The following is a 22,747-nucleotide window of genomic DNA, read 5'->3' as shown; positions in this document are numbered from 1 at the left end:
AAGAATGGAAGAAAAAGTATCCAATGTACTCAGCTTACTATGAAACTAATGTATGACTTTCATATGAAAGCTGTAACCCACTTATAACCTAAGAATCTGGGGAAGAGGGAGAGGGAAGGGAAGGAGATGGAGGGGAGGGAGAGGGAAGCGAGGGAGGAGGGAGGAAGGGCGGAGGGAAGGTGATTGGTGGGATCACAAGGGTACATGTGAAACTTAGTAAATGTAGAATATAAATGTCTTAACACAATGACTAAGAAAATGCCAGGAAGGCTACGGTAATCAGTGTGATGAAAATATGTCAAATGGTCTATAAAACCAGTGTATGTTGCCCCACGATCACATTAATGTACACAGCTATGATTTGATTAAAAAAAAAAAAGAAAGGAACATCTTAAAGAATATAGGTACAAAAAAAGGACAAAGGTGTAGAACTGATCTGGGAAGATTGCTAGATATAATATTAAATGAAAAAAATAATGTAAAAAAAAAAGAAGATATACAGATGGCCAACAGGTATATGAAAAGGTTAACATCGCTCATCTGGGGCGGCGCCTGTGGCTCAGTGAGCAGGGCGCCGGTCCCATATGCCGGAGGTGGCGGGTTCAAACCTAGCCCCGGCCAAAACCAAAAAAAAAAAAAACAAAAAACAAAAAAAAACATTGCTCATCATCAGGGAAATGTGAACCCAAATCACCATAAGCTGTTATTTCACATCTGTCAGGGTGGGTCTTATAAAAAATGCAAGGGATAACAGGTGCTGGTAAGAGAGTGTGGAGAAGAGGGCACACTTGTACACTATTGCTGGGTATGTAAATTGGTACAGCTATTATGAAAAACAGTATGGAAATTCCTCAAAAGACCAACAATGGAACAACAAATAATCCCTCTTCTGGTTCTATTTCCAATGAAAGGGAAATCAACGTCCATCTCAAAAAGATATTTGCACAGCCATGTTTGTTATAGCATCATTTACAATAGTAAAGAAATGAAAACTTAGGGGTCTGTCATCAGATGAATAAAGAAAATGTGGTGTATAGATATACAAGGATTTCATGCCAAGTAACATCAGCCATACAGAATGATCACTTACATGTGAAATCTGTAACAACTGGTCTCATAGAAGCAGAGAGTAGAATAGTGGTTGCCAGGGGCTGGGGAGAGGTTGGTCAAAGGGTACAAATGTTCATTGATAAGATCAATAAATTCTGGGTATTTAATGCATAGCATGGTGGCATACCTTAAGGTTCATCCTACCATACTGTATTATTTTTCTGACATAAGCTGAGTGTAGTACTTATGAGTCTGACCCCCCACCCTCAATTACTGTAGGTGTGTTGATGGATGTGTTGATAATTTGTGGTAGTCAGCTCAAATCATCACTTTGTATTCCTTGAATACTGAACATTTTTTCCTTGTCAATTATACCTTAAGAACGCAGGAAAAAAATTCGGGTACTTGGCTGTTAACATTTCTTCTTTCACTCCTTCTCTTCTCCGTCTGGATATTCATTATACATATATTGGTATGGCTGATAAGTGTCCAACATGTGTCTGAAGATTTGTTTATATTTCTTCACGTTTTTTCTTTCTATTCCTTAGACTAGATAATTTAAATTCACAAAACTTTAAGTTCGCTGATTATTTTTCTGCATGGTCATATCAGTTATTGAGCCCTTGTAAGTGATTTTTTTTCATTTTTTGTTGTTACATTATTAAATTGTGTAATTTTTGCTTGGTTCTATGTTATACTTTCTATATTGATATTCTCTACTTGATGTTACATTGATCTTATACTTTAGTTCTTCATACTTGGGTTTCTTTAGGTCTCTGAATGTATTTATTTATTTATTTAATTTTTAATTAAAATCATAACTGTATACATTTATGGGGTACAATGTGATGATTTAATATACAATGTGATAGGCTTAAACCAAATTGATTAACAACCATCATTTACTTAGTTTTTTTTGTGGTAATACATTTAAAATTTACTTAGTTATTAGTTAGTAACTCTTAGTTACCCTCCTCCCAGTGTCTGCTCTGTTAGCTCAGCATCCAGCTGTTGTTGGGCAGAGGTGTCACTAAATGGCTAGAATGATAAGCCTCACAAGGATCTGCTGGGTTTCTGTGTAGTTAACTTGGCCTGCGGTAATCTTGCAGGCAGTTGACAAGTCTGCCTCAGACTTCACTTCCTGCTGTGTATAGCCCCAAAGTCAGCCAGAGGAGAGGATTGGGGCTCTCACAGCCCTATTTCTATGTTTGGATTTACAGATCCCCAGGAATCTGTCAGAGCTTTAGCTTTTCCAAGTCTGTCTAGACATCTCCCCAGATTTTCCTCTTAAGATTTAGTTACTCTAAAACATCCTTTTTTTCTCTTCCTCAGATTGTGAAGACAGTAAATAGTGCCTGTAATTTTATCTTTCTAAATGAGCCACCCATCATTTTGTTATTTTTTTTCTTTTGCCAAGAATTGGGCAGTGGAGTTATAGAAGAGTGGGGAAGGTGGGCAGTGAGGGCCATCAGTATGCCCTGTGCTGCCTGGTCCTCTTCCCAGCCCACTTGCAGGTTGCCTCCACACTTTGCCATAGACCCTGCAGGGCTGGGCTGGTGGCTCTGCTTTTTCCACGGGTGACAAGTCAGGGAAAAGACAATTCATAGCTTCTCTCTAACTTTCCTTTCCTGGACATCTGACTGTCCTTCCACATCAGGAAATAGCCATCCTATCTCTTCCCATATGTCACCAGAGAAGGTTCCAGGTTCTGGATACCATGTGAGAAATTTCTGAGGAACACATTTAACAACTTTCTCCATTACTAGGTGGAGAAGGAGGATCAAGGCAATGTTGAATGTTCTCTTTTCTGGGAATCTGCAGAACAGTTTTGGCCATGAGAACAGACTGGACTCCAGGTGACTTTTTTGAGGCCATTAAATGAGATGGGAGACCAGAGGTGATGTTGGGGAATGAGTCCTGAGCTGCTGGTCAGGAGTCCAGACATTGTCTTTTGATTAGCTGGGTGACGGTTTACAGTCATGGGCCAGCCTGCAGAGCCTCCTTTGGGGGAATTCTGCCAGGACAGCCATTGGGGAAGTTTCAGTGGGGAGGAGAAGGTGGCACTGCCCAGTGGGTGGGAAAATGTGGAGCTACCCAGGGTAACAGGACATAAGAGATGGGGCTGAGCCTCAATAGGTGGTGGTGGGTTGGGGGCAGACGAGGCTGTGGCCAGAGGGCACGGGGGCAGGGCTGGCAGAAGCTCAGGGGAAAAGCCACTATTTAATCCAGCCACGAGCCTGTCAGCTTCTGTGGAGTTTGGCTTTGGCGTGAGTGTGCGGAGAAGATAGCTGGTATTAGTGGTGACTGAGGGAGCCATATGGCTGCCAACAGAAGGTAAATGCTGATATTTACCTGATATTTGCACAGTGAGTGATAAAGTGGAAACACCCAACAGGAAGTTGGCCTAGGGACGGATGAATTTCTGTGTCAAGGTCAGGATATAAATGTTTAGACTTCATTTTAGAAGGAGGGAGGCAGAGAGAGAGGAAAGAGAGTAGGGAAAGAGAGAGAGAGAAGAGAGCAAGGAAAGGTGGAATATCCCCAAAGGAAGAAAGAAGGAACGCCCACAGTTGAGGTCCAGTGGCCAGCTGAATTAAAGAGGGATGGGGGACAAAAGCTAACTGTAGCTGGATTTGGGAGGTTTCCATAAAGACTTGACATTTCCTTTTTGGCTGCTGAGTTCCTCTGTGGCTGTGAAAATGGAGGTCCATGGGGGTGAGGCTGGGGGAGGAGCAGGGAGGCTGCTGTCAAGAGAAAGACAGCTGGCTGAGGGATTGCTTTGTTTTGTCCTTACTGAAAACTTTGAGGTAATTACTTTTCTGTTATTTTCCTAGAAAGGCTGACCATCCTTACAGAGAGTGTGCATAGTTAACAGTCTCCAGAAAAAGCTTTATTCTTTTGCTGGAAGCTTCTTACTTAGGCAGCAGATAGTTGATATTTTTGAAAAACGAGAAAAGGACTTTGATTTATTAAGTCAGGTGTGGACAGAGGAAAGCCCCAAACTCAGGAGGGTCCTCGCCCCGCTTTGCTGTAAGAGTGACTACTGGGGCAGCGCTGCTAGCCCAGGACAGCAGGTAAGCATCAGGGGAGGGTACATTTGAGACACAGGCTGGCTGTGACTGCAGGGAACTGATCAACATGAGCTGAATGGCTCTTTCACCAGACTGATGGGTTGCTTCCCCTGTCAGCAGTAGTCCCACCCGCCCTGGGAAAGCTTATATAAACCCTTTTTGCTTCTTCCCCTTTGTTTCCTCTGTAGCTGACCAGGCTGCCAGCAGCCTTGTCATGGGACCCTGCTCATGGGACGGCCCGTGTTGCTGGGCCTCCAGTGTCCTGGAGTTCATCAGTCTCCTCCTGAGTGAGTAGCTGGGGGCCCCCGGGAAGGGAGAGCAATTGTGTGGGGCTGGGGCCACTGGGAGGGCTGTTCAGGTTCTGATGCCTGGGAGAAACAAAAAAAGAAAGCCATTCCTTTAACATTTACAAATGCAGCGTATTTGGCTAGACTCCTAGGGGAAACGGGAAGAACAAAATGGTCTTTTGGTGGCCAGGAGGCTGGGGACACAGAACTCAGGCATCCTCTGCTGCATTAAGGGGGCCCTCCCTCAGGAGGTGAGGGGCTTCTGCTGCATCGGCAGGGAAGCCCACAGAGCCTGGGGCTGCCTAGAAAGAGGGATGCAGAGGGGTAAAGTAGCTGCCTCCAGGGAAAGAGGGGTTGAGGTGTTGTATTCCTGGCCTGGATCTCAGAGGTGTCCTGACAGTCCCTGCACTGTTCTGTGGAGGAGGGGACAGAACTAGAATCCAAGTCTGGATCTGTCCTGTGTAGGCCAGGGGGAGTCTACCTGAGAATGCCCCCTCTTCTGTAAAAGGAGGGTCTTGGGCTTAACAGTCTGAGCCCTCCCCACTGTGAGGTCCCAGTATTTGGTGACCCCACCCAGAGAGAATCCTCCTGTGTTTGACTCAAGGTCTCTGTTCTGCCTCTCCCATGCTGTCCTGTCACAATTCTGTGGTCCAAAGTGGACTGACAGCTGGTGAGCCTGTTCAGGGCTCCTTCAGAGAGAGGGCCCTGGGCAGAACCTGTGGCCACTTCCTCAGACCCCAGGGGAGGAAGAGGCATCCTTCTCTTTGAGCCCCCTCCACCTGCCCCTCTGCTTCATCTGCCTCTGCTCTTAAGAGGATGTGGGGGCAGTGCCCTCAGATCACCTGGCGAGGGTCATCGTCTCCCACAGTGGATGGAAACATGTTGTGGGGACTGTACTCAGGAAGCAAGCCATGGCTGTGCTTTCAGAAGCAGACAGTAAAATCCTTGGCTGGACCCTTTTAGTTCCTGTCCGTTCGGCAGAAAGCACTAGTTTATTTCTGACCCCTCCTACATCATTGGCTGGGAGAAAGACAAACATCATTTCCACCAGAATTGTCTGTGAAAATACCTTAGGAAACTTTCCCCTTTGTTGTCTGAGGTGATCTCTCGGCGAGCCCAGGTGTCCTATTGTTCCCATCAGAAATAAGGGCTATTTTTTCAAGCCCTACATTAAGCAGAGCATGTAGGTTTAGTGTCCATTTTTGCACCGAGAATTGTATATTCAACCATGTGATTAGCACTGAGTGGCATGACTGACTGAGATGTAGGATACTTTTACTTTGTTCACTAATTGATGAGGGAAGCAGCAGAATGTCACAACTGGTTCAACGGGAGCATCAAAGCAGACCAGCAGGAATGCGACAGGATCACAAGTCAGTGGCCTGTGCTCAGGCAGATTCATGCTACTTGTGGGGACAGAGGTGGGTGTCTGGGGGTGCACAGCATTCACAGTGCTTTCCTTTGGGATGAGGCGCACTTTGGACTTTCACTTAAGCACCTCCGTATACTATACAATAGTTTTTGATAGAATATACAATACTTTTATATTACATAATAACCTATTAAAGAGAGCAGAAAATAGACAAACCAAACAGAGTTAATGATGCAAAATTTATTTAAGAGAAGCTTGGGGGACAAGTATTGTACCCTTGCCTTTATCTTTACCGCTTTCCTGGCTACACAGGTGTCCTCAGCTCATTGGTAGGTTACAACTGTGTCATCAACCAGAGGCACAGAACAAGCAATTTCCTTTTAAACTCAGGGCTTTGGTAAACAGGAAGGCCTTGGCTGGACCTTGACACCCTGCAGCCACCTATGAAATTGAACCTACAGAGATTTTACTTCCTGGAATTCATCTTGACTCAGGAGGGGACCCCTGAGAGGGAAGCTGCTGGGGAGGAAAGGCACCAGCCTGCGAACTGGGGCATTTGGTTCTGACCCCACGTCGGGTTGGTCACTTAATCTTCATCATAGTAATGTGAACAGCTAATATCAATAGAACAATTATTGAATTCTGTGCTGAAAACTTTTCTCTCTGTATTCAAGGACTAGTCCTGCAAAGTGTGTATTGTTATTGTTTTGGTGCCACGGATGAGAAAGCTGAAGCCAGAGAGGTTAAATGATTGCTCAAGTTCATATAGCCAGAAAAAGAAGTACCAGACTTAAATGTCACTGACTGTAAAGTTCAGTCTTTTGATCAGTCTCACTCTCTCTCTGTTTTTTTTTTTTGGAACAGAGGCCTTATATTGGTCTGATCAATGTGTATAGTGGTAGGTTCAGGAAGAGCTTCCCTCTCTGACCTGGTGATCAATCTCTTATACTGTCCAACTATGTCAACTCGCTGACTCCAAAGTAAATTATTGGTATATCTAAGGGTAAACATAAATATTAAAATCATAAACATACTTAAAGAAAACAAAGGAGAACTAAAAACTTACTTTTAAAATGGGAGCTTTTAAAGCAAGGTATAAAATGAAGAAGCCTTCTGATTCTGATAGGACAATGCCATTTTGTCCTGGCAAATAGTCCATAGGTGAAGTTCAAACAAACAAGTATAAAGAATTGTATTATCCATGTTAGAGAAGAGGCAAATTTTTAAAATATATGTTTAATTCATACCAAGTAATAGTGAAAAAATGAGAAAGGACATTAGCAGACATTTCATAGTTCACAGAAAAGGCACTAAAAATGACTTAATATAAAATGATGATGATGAATTAAATGTATAGAAGAAATATACATTTAAAAATATAATGAGATATAATTTTCTTTTATTGGTAGGAGTGTGGATAGAAGCACTCTTTTTCTGGCACATTAAAACAATTGGATTAATATGAGGGTTACATCATCTGCATTTTTAGATTAAGTTTGACTTCTACTTGTTTCCATCACCAAGGAAGTGTGCCAGACACTCATGCATTGTTCCATTTGGGTGGAAACTTGCCAAACTATCTCCTTCTTCTCCTTTTTGAATTTAATTGAATTTTTCTCTCCAGTGAGCTCCTAGTTGTTAATCTACTAGTTTCAGTTTAGTATTAAGTACATGTGATACTTGTTTTTCTGTTCCCGTGATATTTTATTTAGGAGAGTGTTCTCCGAATCCATCCAGGTTGTCACAGAAGATACTTTATGGCTGAATCCATGGTATACATACACCACAGTTATTAACCCATTCATGTGCTGACGGGCATTCGAATTGGTTCCACATCTTTGCAATTGTGAATTAGGCTGCTATAAACATTTCAGCGCAAATATCCTTATGGTAAAATGAATTTTTCTTTTGGATAAATACCTATTAATGGGATTTCAGTATCGTTGAGGATGCTCCATACTTCTTTCCATAAAGGCTGTACTAATTTGCAGTCCTGCTAGCAGCGCATAAGTGTTCCCTTCGTTCCCTTCTCTCTGCTCCCACACCAGCATCTGTTGCTTTGGGACCTTGTGATGTGGGCTGTTCTCACTGGGGTTAGGTGATATGTCAAACATTTGCATTTCTCTGATAATTAGAGATGATGAGCATTTTTTCTTTTTTTTTAGTTTTTATTTTTTACTTATCTTTAAATTTTTTTTTAAACTTTATTCAAATTAACATGAGGGTGCAATATTTAGGTTACACTGCCCTCATTTTCTAGGGTAAAGTTCCATTTGGAGAAGAGCCCCTCACCCCGGGGGTGTGTTATACACCCTCACAATGTGCACGTTAGCTGAGATCTCGCCCCATGCCCTCCCTCCCCCTGCCAAACATCCTCCCCCTTCCCCATCCTGCTTCCCTCTACCCCCGAACTGGACTAAAATAGTGTTTTTATTGTTCTTAGGAACATGTAATTGTTTATATATTGATTTTATATTAGTACGGAGTACATTGGATATCTATTTTTCCATTCTTTTTTTTTTGCAGTTCTGGCCGGGGCCGGCACACCCATATTGTTAGTAATTTAGGTTTGTTTCCACTTTTTGCTCTAAAATAATATTCCTACAAGCAGTGTGTCTATCACACACACATCTATGTACACATGCCTAGAAGTGAAAGCAGTGGGTACTGGGATATTTTAAGTTACGAAAATACTGCCACGTTACCTTCCATATGAAAAGTTGAACAACTTTCTCTATAAGTGGGCAAGAGATTTGAACAGAAACTTCTCCAAGGATGACAGCTGAATGGCCAACAAACACATGAAAAAATGTTCATCATCTTTAATCATCAGAGAAATGGAAATCAAAACCACTCTCAGGTATCACCTAACCCCAAGAAGATTAGCCCACATCTCAAAGTCCCAGGACACCAGATGCTGGTGTGGATGTGGAGAGAAGGGAACACGTCTGCACTGCTGGTGGGATTGCAAACTAATGCAGCCCTTTTGGAGAGAAGTATGGAGAATCCTCAAAGATCTAAAAGTAGAACTACCATTTAACCCTGCAATCCCATTACAAGGTATCTACTCAGAAGAACAAAAATCGTTTTACCACAAAGGCCTGTGCTCTCGAATAAACATTGCAGCTCAATTCATAATTGCCAAGTCGTGGAAGCAACCTAAGTTCCCATCAACTCATAAATGGATCAACCTATGGTGGTATATGTATACCAAGGAATATTATTCAGCTATTAAAAAAGATGGAAACTTTACATCTTTTACATTTACCTGGATGGAGCTGAAATACATTCTTCTTAGTAAAGTATCACAAGAATGGAAAAATAGGGGCAGCGCCTGTGGCTCAAGGAGTAGGGTGCTGGCCCCATATACTGGGGGTGGCAGGATGAGCATTTTTTCATGTGTTGGTTTGCCATTTGTCCTCATGAGAAAAGATTCTGTTCGTGTCTCTTGCCCAGTTTTTAATGGGGTTGTTTGTTCTTTTTTGTTGATTTTCCTGAGTTCTTTGTAGTAGAATGACTCTTTGGAAGTACTTAATAATATTGATCAAAGGTTCAAACCTGAATATATAATTCAGGTATATATGCTTTTGGATCAAAGGTGTATATATATTCAGGTGTATATGCCTTTGATCCTTTAGAGGCACCCTGAAGATTTTTCCCAATTTATACACATCCATGTGTGCAAACGCTCCAAGGTGAAGATATTCATTGCAACATTGTTTGTAGTGACAAGCAACGGCCTACATATCAGAAGCAGAGGGTGGTGAGAGCACCCATGGAACAGTGTGCAGAGAGTCAATGAGTTAACTGCAGAGCCACAGTGAGTGCCAATAAGGGTCACTATGAGAAAGGCAAGGAGCAGACCAGTGGGTACAGAGTGTATTGTGTATGTGGAGATACACACATGTGCTTGTAAATGTGTAGCTTGTCTCTGGGTAGATGCACAAGATGCTGATAATGGTGCTGCCTCTGGGAAAGGGAACTGGACAATGGGAGGCAGGGATGGGGAGACAGAATTAATTGTCAGTCTTCCTAATGATCTCTTCTTTTTAAGAGACTGCATGAATGTACAATTTGACTAAAATAAAAAAATTAAAAACCACTTGGTGTTGCTGAAATACAGTTTCCTGTCCTGAGGATCATTAGACATTTTGTATCTGAACAAGCTGCTCAAATGCAGGGACTTGGAATTATGTTCATGGGGATGGGGTGTGCCACCTCTTTTCCTAGACAGGGAAACCATCAGGAGAAATCCAGCTACAATTACTGGTCATTCCACAATAGGCGGGCCTAATAATTGTCATGATAAAAACACCAAAACACATACCGTTGAGTGCTTTAAAGAATACATATCGCCGTGGAGGGACGATGCGGGAGTACAAAGTGGTGGTGCTGGGCTCGGGCGGGGTAGGCAAATCCGCCCTGACCGTGCAGTTCGTGACCGGCACCTTCATCGAGAAATACGACCCCACCATCGAGGACTTCTACCGCAAGGAGATCAAGGTGGACTCGTCGCCGTCGGTGCTGGAGATCCTGGACACCCGGGGCACCGAGCAGTTCGCGTCCATGCGGCACCTGTATATCAAGAACGGCCAGGGCTTCATCCTCGTCTACAGCCTCGTCAATCAGCAGAGCTTCCAGGACATCAAGCCCATGCGGGACCAGATCATCCGAGTGAAGTGGTATGAAAAAGTGCCAGTCATCTTGGTTGGGAACAAAGTGGACCTGGAAAGTGAGAGAGAAGTGTCGTCTAAAGAAGGCAGAGCCCTTGCTGAAGAGTGGGGCTGCCCCTTTATGGAGACTTCTGCTAAGAGTAAAACAATTGTGGACGAACTCTTTGCAGAAATTGTGAGGCAGATGAACTATGCTGCTCAGCCTGATAAAGATGATCCATGCTGTTCTGCATGTAACATACAATAGCACCCGAATATGGCTGTACTGGACAGGATTTGCCCAGTATCATAGGCGATAGAAAACCCATCTACAGCAGAGTTTGCGGGATGCATGGTTTGAATCCACAGAGAACTGCAGCCCTTATTCAGAATTGAGCAGTGTTTGGCAGTTGGTGTCTCTGAGTGACATTTGGGTTCAGTAACCACAGTTGTCACCATTGTCCTCAGTCCCCTGTGTGCATCTGCAACTTCAAGGCATAGCCCATCGATCTACAGGGTGATCTCATTTGAAAGCTGTGATGGCATTGTCACTGAGTTGACAGAAGCAACTATTGTATAAATTAGAAATAATCATGAGGGAGAAACCAGAAGAATTCCTGTGACCACTTACAATTAAAATATTTTATCTTCTTTAAAAAAAATAAGTAAAGGAGAAATATTTTCCTACAAGAGTACTGAATTTCGGGAATTGGGATAGAGCTTTTAATCAATGTATTCCTTCAAGTGGGATAATAACAGCTGACCTGCCAACAGCATTACAGGGAGAGATTCTTTGCTCAGCTGAGACATTTCTGTTGTTCAAAATGATGCTTAATTGTAGATGTTATCCTAATTTGTGACATGGAACTAACTCATGCTTTGATCCTTAATAGAGCAAAAGTCAGAACAGGTTGTGTTAAAATACAGTCTGGCTTTAGTATTTGTAAATCACCTGCTTTGCCACAAAGTAGAGGCTCTCACAAGGGTTTGGTCAGAATTGAAACCCCAAACCCATCCTCTGTTAACCGTGCCGGGGTGGTCATTATTACTTTACTGAAAAGAAGGAAGCAACTGTGATGGAAAGAGATTGCCTAGCCTTACTAATAAGAACCATTTTAATAGATAAACTAGTATCATCCTGTAAGGAAAATGAAGCCATGTTGCATCCACATGTTCCCATTTGCAGAAACCTCACAGGACAGTACAGATATGTGGCATTTTTAAGTTTGTTAATGCAGCAGATTCCTTCTTGCCTTTAAAGGCTATGGTTGCAGTGTGACCTTTGGCTAACCTGCTTTCAAAATCAAGTTTGCTGTAGCAGAGCTGTATTGCAGACATTTAAAAAATTGAATAACCATGTGAAATAATTGGGGCTTAAAAGTAGAACATAAATTACAGAGTGGAAGGTAAGGGACAAAAAGCCTTTTATCTTTAATTTTCTTGGAGAATTATATAAAAATTACAACAATTTTGCCCTGATTACTGAAGTGGCAAATAAAGCGAGAGTGAATATTTTGTTTTGAAAAGGCGCTCAAGCTCTGACATTTTTGGTTTCCGTAGCCATGAAGTATTTATCATTTGCATGACTAATGGCACAGGAAAAACCTATTTGTAAGTTTTACAATCAAGTATAGAAAGGTTTTCAACTAACTTCAGAGTTATAAATGCTGAAATTTTCTTGAGCTGGGCCTCTGGAGATAAATTTGGCCTTCAGAGCTGCAATATCACTGAGCCTGCGATCTGCATACCACCCACATTTTGTTGGCTTCAGTCTTGTGCAAGTAACCTCTGGTCTTACGTGTGTAACTGAGAGAAGGGTGTATGTTTGTGTGTGCATGTGTGTTTATTGTTCCTAAGAATTTGGCACAAGTCAGAGATAATTGCCTATACTGAGAATCTATACTGCAGAATTTAGTGTATCAGAAACACTTTTTCTTTTCAATTATTTAAGTGTCTTTTATGCATTATTGAAATCGTTGGTAGCCCCCAAATGTTTAATAACTGACATTAAGCTTAGATTTTTAAAAAAGGTTGATAGTAGTTTTCATAGATGAGAAAACTGAGGGGATAGGTGGGTGAAATCAGGCCTTGGTTGTCAAAAATCTTTTGAATTGTGAATATTTTACTTCTTCAGTACAATTTTTTATAATCCTCAATTATGAAGCACATTGTTCATAGGACAAAGAATGTTAGCCCATCTTATTGAAACAGATTTCATTATGTAAAAGTTAATTTGACTTAGACATATAGAGAAATCAAAGATTCAAGAAGTATGATTTATCTACTGAAGCAGAAATATTTGTTAGTGAATTGGATGAGTTTTGAACCCTAACTTCTGAGAACAATTTATAATTCATAACAGTTTATGACAACTAAGATTGTGTATTAGAAATACCTATAAGGATTCCACAGTTTTACATTACAGATTGCTATGCAGATATGAAAAACAGGTTAAATAATGTGAATGACATGGCAAAATAGACGATGGAAAAGATTATCTAAATTTTGGAGTTATAGTTAGAAGTGTTTGTGTCAGACAGGAAGGTGGGCGTTTACTGTAAGGATGTTAATAATAACTGATTTGAAGCCTGATCAGTGCTTCCATATAGCCCTGCATATTCGGTGACAAGCCACCAAAGACATCTAAAAACTGGAAATCCTCCTGCGCTTTTCCCCTCGGTATTCACCTGTTATGACTGTAACTCAGCTTGAATGAATGTGCTTGTTGAGGTGGTAATAAAAAGCTTAAGAGCAGGAAGGTTACGTTTGTTGGCACATGAAATATTGGTGGCTACAGAGGAAAGTTGGTGACCTTGGGTCACTATTTATTTTATGCCCTGATCAGACTAGCAACTAGTTAAGTGAACGTTTTTCTAACATGCCTTAAAAATATTATGGTTTGATCCAAAGACCCACTTTTTCTTTAGCTGTTGTAATAAGGTTTTCTTTTGTTTTTGTATTTTTATACAAAGGCAGCATGTTTAAGTATTTTTTTTTCTTTTAAAGTTGCGACTTTCTTGTTCTTTTAAGCTGTAATAGGGATGGTAACTAATGCCTTTCATTTGGTCACCTTCCACAAACAAGCCAGCATCTGATCAAAAATGTTACATAAAATGTTTTCTTAACACTATTGAAAGGTTCTTTGATGATTTTCTCCTTTGGTTTATAGAATTAGTGCTGAATTTTTTACTCTCAATTGCTACAGTTGCCATCACTTTTCTGTGGTAATACTACTGACATTTGCTTTTCTCTATAAAGAAATGTTGCCTGAGGCTGCCTGGCGTTTGTTTTCAAGGGTGTTCCAGTGTGAATGTGGTCAGTGTATGTTTTGTTTTGTTTGTTGCTATTGGGTTATTTGTTTCGTTCCTTCGTTTTTTGTTTTTCTCAGTAGTCTTGTGTTAGCACTGGGTAAGCTTTAATTGTCTCCTTAGCCAATCAAATGTTAAAGACTATGGGGGTCTTTTTTTTTTTTTAATGTGTCATTGTGCATCTATTAAATCTCGATCAGGGTTTCAAGAATGACTGCAGTGGGTTTTGGAAACAGACTTATCATTATTGATTTGAGGTTTCCCAGAGATATAGTTCACAGTTAATTGTTGAGCTCTAATACAACTGACCATTTAAAATTGAACAGCAGTTTATTGTTTTGTAACAACGTCAGTTGTTAAATCTTGACATTTCAATTAAAACATGAATTGTAGTTATAACTCAATGCAAATTCAACAGTTGTATTTGGAGTTAAATTATTTTAACAAATAAATTTATTTAATGAAAAAAAAGAATACATATCATCTCAGAGTGCTCAAAGATGGTGGACTGGAGGTATTGTCTCGTCAGCCTCCTTAGTAAGTTTGGGGAGAGGAGTCTCCAGCCACTTCCACCTGGATCATCCCACCCAGATACAACATTGGGATGGTACAGTGAGACAGTGTGGGACACTGGGGGCCAGAAAAGATCAGAAGGGTTGGAGATCTGCACAGAAATTGGGGCAAGGGTGCATCGGACCCAGGGACAGAGCCTATATGTGGAATCCCTGGAGGATTATTCCACAGGAGATTTTTTTTTTTAAATTAAATCGTTAACTGTGTACATTACTGCATTTATGGGGTACAATGTGCTGATTTTATATACAATTTGGAATGCTTACATCAAACTGGTTAACATAGCCTTCACCTCACATATTGTGTTAAGACATTTATACTCTACTCTTAATAAATTTGACATGTACCCTTGTAATATGCACAACAGGTGAGGTCCCACCGATTACCCTCCCTCCACCCAGCCACCTCCCTTCCCTCCCCTTGCCCTTCTTTTCTCTCCTTCACTCAGGGGTATAGTTGTATTTTTATCATTCGTGTGAAAGTGTGGGTGATTATATATTGGTTTCATAATAGTACTGAGTACATTGGATACTTTTTTCTTCTATTCTTGAGATACTTTACTGTGAAGAATATGTTCCAGCTCCATCCATGTACACATAAAAGAGGTAAAGTCTCCATCTTTTTTATGGCTGCATAATATTCCATGGTATACATATATCACAATTTATTAATCCATTCATGGGTCAATGTGTACTTGGGCTTCTTCCATGACTTGGCAATTATGAATTGGGCTGCAATAAACATTCTGGTGCAAATATCTTTGGTGTAAAATGATTTTTGGTCATGTGGGTATATACCTAGTAGAGGAATTGAAGGACTGAATGGTAGGTCTACTTTTAGGTCCCTGAGTGTTCTTCAAACTTCTTTCCTTCTTTTGCTTTTAAAAGTGACGTATTAATGGGCAGCACCTGTTGCTCAGTGGGTAGGGCATTGGCCCCATATGCCAAGGGTGACAGGTTCGAATCTGGCCCCGGCCAAACTGCAACAAAAAAATAGCTGGGCATTATGGCGGGTGCCTGTTGTCCCAGCTACTCAGGAGGCTGAGGCAAGAGAGTTACCTAAGTCCAGGAGTTGCTGTGAGCTGTGACAGCACAGCACTCTACCAAGGGTGATAAAGTGAGACTCTGTCTCCAAAAAAAAAAAAGTCACGTATTAGCTTGCATTCCCACCAGCAGTACAGAAGTGTTCCCTTCTCTCCACATTCATGCCAATATCCGTAGTTTTGGGATTTTGTAATTTTGGCTAATCTTACTGAAGTTAGATGATATCTCAAAGTGGTTTAGATTTGCATTTCTCTGATGATTAAAAATGAGCATTTTTTTCATGTGTCTGTAGGCCATGCACCTGTCTTCTTCAGAGAAGCTTCTGTTCAATTCTTTTGCCCACAATGAAATGGGATCACTTGTTCTTTTCTTATTAATTAGTTTGCGTTTTCTGTGGATTCTAGTTATCAAACCTTTGTCAAAAACATAACCTACAAATATCTTCTCCCATTTTGAGGGATGTCTGCTTGCTTTACTTATTGTGTTCTTGGCTGTGCAGAAGCTTTTTAGTTTGATGAAATCCCAGTAATCTATTTTTGGTGTTGCTTCAATTGCCAGGGGGGGTCCTCTTCATAAAATATTCTCCCAGGCCAATTTCTTCAAGTGTTTTCCCTGAACTCTCTTCTAGTATTTTTACAGTTTCGTGTCTTAAGTTTAAATCTTTTATTCAGTGAGAATCAATTTCTGTTAATGGTGAAAGGGAAGGGTCCAGTTTTAGTCTTCTACATTTCGCCAGCCAATTAACACAGCACCATTTGTTAAACAGGGAATCTTTTCCCCAATTTATGTTTTTATTTATTTATTTATTTTTTGAAGTAGAGTCTCACTATGTTGCCCTCAGTAGAGTGCTGTGATGTCAGAGCTCATAGCAACCTCAAACCCTTGGGCTTAAGTGATTCTCTTGCTTCAGCCTCCCAAGTAGCTGTGACTACAGGTGCCTGCCACAAAGGCTGGCTTTTTTGTTGTAGTTGTCATTGTTGTTTAGCAGGCCTGGGCTGGATTCAAACCTGCCAGTCTTGGTGTATGTGGCCGACACTGTAACCATTGTTCTATGGGCATCAAGCCCAATTTATGTTTTTGATAGGCTTATCAAAGATCAAATGATGATAAGTAAGTGGCTGGGTTCATCTCTTGGTTCTCTATTCTATTCCATACATCTAACTCTCTGTTTTTATGCCAGTACCATGCTGTTTTGATCACTATAGATTTATAGTATAGCCTGAAGTCTGGTAGCATGATCCGTCCTGCTTTGTTTTTATTTCTGAGTAATGCCTTGGCTATTTGAGGTTTTTCTGATTCCACATATAAAACAAAGTACTATTTTTTCCAGATCTTTAAAGTATGACTTTGGTGCTTTAATAGGGATTGTATAAAATTTGTATATTGCTCTGGGTAGTATGTTGATTCTTACCAGCCATGAGCATGGTATGTTTTTCCATTTGTTAACATCTTCGGTTATTTCCTTTCTCAGAGTTTCATAGCTCTCTTTATAAAGATCCTTCATGTCATTTGTTAGGCAGATTCCCAAATATTTCATCTTCTTTGGCACTACTCTAAAAGGTATAGAGTTCTTGACCTTTTTTCAGCTTAACTAGTGTTGGTATGTATAAAAGCTACTGATTTGTAAATATTGATTTTGTAGCCTGAGATGCTGCTGTATTCCTTGATCACTTCTAAGAGTTTTGTAGTTGAGTCCCTGGGGTTTTCCAATTATAAGATCATATCATTTGCAAAGAGTGAGAGTTTGATCTCCTCTGACCCCATTTGGATAACCTTGATTGCCTTCTCTTGCCTGATTGTGATGGCAAAGACTTCTGTTACTATGTTGTATAGGAGTGGAGCCAATAGTTATCCTTGTCTAGTTCGAGATCTGAGTGGAAATGTTTTAAATTTTATTCCATTCAATATGATATTGGCTGTGGGTTTGCTGTAGATGGCCTCTATCAGTTTAAGAAATGTCCCTTTTATACTTATTTTCTTAAGTGTTCTGATCATGAAAGGATACTGGATATTATCAAAAGCTTTTTCTACATCAATTGAGAGAATCTGGTCTTTGTTTTTTATTTTGTTTGTGTGATGTATTATATTTATAGATTTACGTATGTTGAACCAATCTTGGAACCTTGGGATAAAACCAACTTGATCATGGTGTATAATTTTTTTGACATTCTTTGAATTCTGTTTCCTAGGATTTTATTGAATATTTTTGCATCAATATTCATTAATGATATTAGTCTATAATTTTCTTTCTTTGTTGGATCTTTTCATGGTTTGGGGATCAGGGTGATATTTGCTTTGTAGAATGTGTTGGGAAGTATTTCTTCTTTTTCTATGTTTTGGAAAAGTTTATGTAATATGGGTACTCTTGGAAGGTTTGATAGAATTCTGATGTGAAGACTTCTGGACCTGGGCTGTTCTTTTTTTGGGAGATTTCTTATAATTGATGCTATTTCAGTGCTTGATATAGGTCTATCAAGATTTCCAATTATTTCTGGCTGAGTCTAGAAAGGTGGTGTGCTTCCAGGTATTGGTCTACTTCCTCTAGATTTTCATATTTCTGAGAATAGAGCTTTCTTTTAGTAACCATTGAGGATTTTTTGAATTTCTGTGGTATCTGTTTTTACTTCTCCTTTATCATTTCTGATAGACGATGTTCAAGATTTTACTTTTCTGTTTCTGGTTAAGCTAGCCAAAGGTTTATCAATTTTATTAATCATTTCAAAAAAACAACTTTTTGTTTTGTTGATCTTCTGAATGATTCTTTTGTTTTCAATTTCATTTAATTCTTCTCTAATTTTGGTTATTTTTTTCTTCTGCTGGGTTTGGGGTTGGAATGTTCTTCCTTTTCCAGTTGCTTGAGATGACACATTAAGTCGTTGACTTCCTCTCTTTCTGTTCTCTTGAGGAAGGCTTGCAATGCTATAAATTTCTCTCTGAGGACTGCCTTTGCAGTATCCCACAGGTTTTGTTAATTCATGTCTTCATTGTCATTTTGTTCCAAAAATTTGGTGATTTCCTGTTTAATCTCATCTTTGACCCAGCTGTCATTCAGCATAAGATCATTTAGTTTCCAGGACTTTGTTTGAGTATAAAGATTCCTGTTGTTGTTGAGTTCAACTTTTATTCTGTCCACAGGAGATTACTGTCCACCATCTTCCCCAAGGCACTTTGTAGGGATGGACCAGGGGTCACACCAATCTGAGGGAGGGCCTGTCCCTCCAGACATGATGTGTAGCATCAAACAAGCAGGAATGGAGAACTCATAGGATTCTGAGGTGCAAAAAAGCCGTCTCTTTGTCGGAGGGCTGGAGAGTACATACTGCTTCTTTGGGACAGAAGAATTGGGCCCAGACACTCATAGGAATAGCACCAGACAGGTGGAGATTCATTACTCACCAGGAATCATGGCTCCTGGGATCCCTGCCACCTTTGGAAAGCTGCAGGAGAGGAGCAAATAGTACTGAAAACTTGAGCTGCTAACACCCAGCAGGGCCCAGTTTGGAGAAGCTTTCCAGGCTCCCAGTGCAGACCAGCTTTGACTCTGCCTACTAGGCTCAGCCACACAACCCTGGGCTGACTCTGACAGAGATGTGGGCCACACTGGCAGATCCCAGCTTTCACGCAGACTCACTTGCAACCCCCAGCTAATGTTTGGATAATGGAGACATGTCCACCTGATAACCTGGTGTAATCTTCGAGATTATAGCTCTTCTGTCCTATGGGCATTGAACACTCCTGTAGTAACCATGCCCAGACTAAAATTTTAAAAAATCAAGAAAAAAAAGACCAGGTCTCCATGGCAGCTAGGGAGTAACTTCCTGCCCCCACCACATCTAGATGGGGATGTATTTTCTTTTTTTAATTAATAAAAAATTTTTCCTCTTCTTTTCCTAATCCTGGAATACCACCTGGTATCCATGCAATATATATATTTTTATTATTAAATAATAGCTGTGTACATTAATGCAATCATGGGGCACCATACACTGGTTTTATATACCATTTGACATATTTTCATCACACTGGTTAACATAGCCTTCCTGGCATTTTCTTAGTTATTGTGTTAAGACATTTATATTCTACATTTACTAAGTTTCACATGTACCCTTGTAAGATGCACTGTAGGTGTGATCCCACCAATCACCCTCCCTCCACCCATTCTTCCCCCTCCCCTCCCCTCCCTCTCTCCCTTTCCCATATTCTTATATTATATTCCCATATTATATCTGAATTATAGCTTTTATATGAAAGCCAAAAATTAGTTTCATAGTAGGGATGAGTACATTGGATACTTTTTCTTCCATTCTTGAGATACTTTACTAAGAAGAATATGTTCCAGCTCCATCCATGTAAATATGAAAGAGGTAAAGCAATATATATTTTTAAATATTACCTTTTTTGTTTTCTTTTTGGTTATTTTTCTATTTTCCTCATAACTCTCTTAGGCAACTAACCATGTTATCCTTTCTTTTATTTATTTATTTTTTGGACAGAGTCTTTCTCTGGATCCTGGGATGGAGGGCCATGGCATTGCTTAGCTCACCTTGTGTTTCGGTGGCCCTCCCACTTCAGCCTCCAGAGTGGCTGGGTCTGAAGGTCTACCCACCATGGCACACAGCTGATTTTGTGTATTTTTGGTGGAGGTAGGGTCTCACTCTTCTTCAGGCTTGTCTCAAGGCCCTGACCTCAGGTGATCCTCCTGCCCTGCCCCCCAAGAGTGCTGGGATTACTGGTGTGAGCCTCTGCACCCAGCCTATTACTATTGTAATTATAACTATTTTATTCTTTCTCTCCCTGCTGTCTTCTTTTCTCTCCCTTTTGTTCCTGTACCAAAGATCATTTCAACATCAAAGTACAATGAGGAAGTGAGAGAAGTAAGTAGGGGAAGGAAATAAAAGAAAAGTAGCCACACATGAAGAGGAACCAAGAAAAAAATTCTGGCAACATGAAAAATCAGAGCAGTTCAACTCCCCAAAGGGATCATAACACATCTTTCACAGGTAAACCCATGTATAAAGAAATTATGGAAATGAGAGAAAGGGAATTTAGAGTATGGATGGCAAAAATGATGAAGGGAATTGGTGGGCAAGTGGAAAACCACTGAAAGGTAATAAAAAATTGACCTAAGAATGAAAGATATGATTAAAATAGAAAGAATATAATGGAGCTTAATGAATTTAATGGAGTCATTCGGGGAGTTTCAAAATACAATAGAAAAATTCAATAATAAATTAAGCCATGGGGAAGATGAAATGTACAAATATACAAATTATAAGTATCCCTGAAGGAGAAGAAGAGAGACCCAAAGTCATGGAAGCCTTACTGGAGGATATTATAACTGAAAATTTCCCAAGCATCAACAAAGATTCAGACACACTGCTTTGGACAGATATCGAGCCCTGGTTCATCTCAATTCAAACAGAACATCTACTAGACACATTGTAATGTGCCCTAGGTTAAAATGAAAGAGAAAATTCTATAAGCAGCTAGGCATGAGCACTGCTTATGTACAGGGGCATGTCACTTTAGGGTGACTGTGGACTTTTTAGTAAAACCTTTACAAGCCAGAAAAGAAGGTCATTTGTCTTCAATCTCCTCAAATAAAACAATATCCAACTTAAGATTCTGTTTCCTGCTAAAAGAAGTTTCATACTTAATGAAGAAGCCAGAAAAAAAAATTTGAGACAGAATCTCACTCTGTTGCCCTCTGTAGAGTGCTATGGTATCATAGCTGACAGCAAACAGAAACTCCTGGTCTCAAGTGATCCTTTTACCTCCGCTTCCCGAGTAACTAGGACTACAGGGGCCCACCACAAAGCCCAGATAATTTTTCTGTTATTAGTAGACACCAGGTCTCACTCTTGCTCTGGCTGGCCTTGAACTCCTCAGCTCATGCAATCCACCTACTTTGTACTCCCCAAGTGCTAGGACTACAGGCATGAGTCACTTTGCCTGGTTGAGAAACCAAATCTTTTGCTGACAAACAACATTGAGGAAATTTGTCACTATTAGATCAGTTCTGCAGGAATTACTCAGACCTGTGTTATTCAAAGATCATCACAATAAACCACCAGGGAAGATAAGAAACCTGGAAACTAAAGGACAAAGCCTAGCTTCTACAATGGCCCAAGTGATAAAACTGGGCAACAGACCTCCACAAAACAAGATGACCAGAACTCTACCTTACAATTATTTCTTAGTAAACGTGAATTGCTTAAATTCTCCACTGAAGAGGCACAAGCTGGCTGAATAGATAAAAAAGCACAAGCCAACTGTCTGCTATCTTTAGGAAACACAAGTAACTTCCAAGTCCAAAACAAGACAAGGGAGAAGGGTTGGAAAACAGTATTTCAGGTAAATGGGAATCAATAGAAAGCAGAAGTCACAATCTTATTATTGGATTCAATTGGATTTAAAGCCACAAATGTAAAGAAAGAGAAAGATAGGCACTATATACTGGTGAAAGGAAAAATACAACAACAAGACATTTCAATCTTAAATATTTTTTGAACCCAACTTAAAGCTCCAAGATTTATAAAAAGAACCCAAAGTGGCCTGAACAACATGATATCTTATAATACCATAATAGCTGGGGCCTTCAGCACCCCACTGATAGAACTGGACAGACCCTCCCAGCAGAAAACAAACAAAGAAATGATAGACTTAAACATGACTCTAGAAAACATGGACTTAACAGACATATTCAGAACACACCAACCCAATAATACTGACCATGTGTTCTTGTCAGCTCATGGTTCATTCTCCAAAATTGAATCTCCTAGGACACAAATTAAATCTCAAAGTTTAAAAGAATAGAAATTATAACTTGTGTCTTTTTGGGGCATAATGGAATAAAGGTAGAAGTCTACTTGTACAAAAACCTTCATCCCTCCACAAAGTCATTGAAACTAAACAACCTTATGCTGAAGGCCAGCTGTGTCAAGGAGAAGATGAAGAAGGAAATCATCATATTCCTGAACAAAATGACAATGAAGACACAAGCCATAAAAACCTATTGGATACTGCAAAAGCTGTCCTAAGAAGGAACTATATTTCATTAAATGCCCATAACCTCAAAACAGAGTGCAAATTAACAACCTAATGAATCATCTCAATGAACTGGAAAAGGAAGAGCAATCTCATATCTAGCAGAAGAAAAGGAATAAACAAAAGTACATCAGAATTAAATGAAATCAAGGAGAAAAGAACCATTTACAAGATTCATGAAACAGGAAGTTTGGTCTTTGAAAAGATAAATAAAATTAATAAACCTTTGGTCATATTAACTAGAAACAGAAATGTAAGCGCTTTAATAACCTGAATCAGAAGCAACCAAGGGGAAACAACAAATGATACCAGAGAGATACAAAAGATCATCACTGATTATTGTA

The 22,747-nt window shown here is 40.2% G+C and overlaps 2 protein-coding genes across 5 annotated transcripts in view; both read left to right on the top strand.

Moving 5' to 3' along the window:
- LOC128596736 (T-lymphocyte surface antigen Ly-9-like) overlaps positions 1–22,747 on the top strand; it is a 75,663-nt gene that overhangs the window by 28,686 nt on the left and 24,230 nt on the right. For 3 of the 4 annotated variants that reach the window (XR_008383137.1, XR_008383136.1, XM_053606404.1), the window contains exon 2: positions 4,310–4,408. Coding sequence is in view for 2 of the 4 variants with exons in the window: in XM_053606404.1 (XP_053462379.1) it covers positions 4,310–4,408 (99 nt within the window). In the remaining 2 variants the exon portion in view is untranslated. Of the gene's footprint in view, positions 1–4,309; positions 4,409–20,191; positions 20,357–22,747 lie in introns of those variants that run through there. The other variant, XM_053606405.1, reaches the window with a different exon arrangement.
- LOC128596737 (ras-related protein Rap-2a-like) lies at positions 9,915–14,211 on the top strand. Its single transcript, XM_053606406.1, has one exon. The coding sequence runs from the start codon at positions 10,083–10,085 to the stop codon at positions 10,698–10,700; it is 618 nt and encodes a 205-aa protein (XP_053462381.1). The 5' UTR covers positions 9,915–10,082; the 3' UTR covers positions 10,701–14,211.

The sequence above is a fragment of the Nycticebus coucang genome, chromosome 10, assembly GCF_027406575.1.
Source record: "Nycticebus coucang isolate mNycCou1 chromosome 10, mNycCou1.pri, whole genome shotgun sequence".
Lineage (NCBI taxonomy): Eukaryota > Metazoa > Chordata > Mammalia > Primates > Lorisidae > Nycticebus > Nycticebus coucang.
The sequence above is the reverse complement of the archived record's forward strand: the minus strand, read 5'-3'. Positions and strand labels throughout refer to the sequence as shown.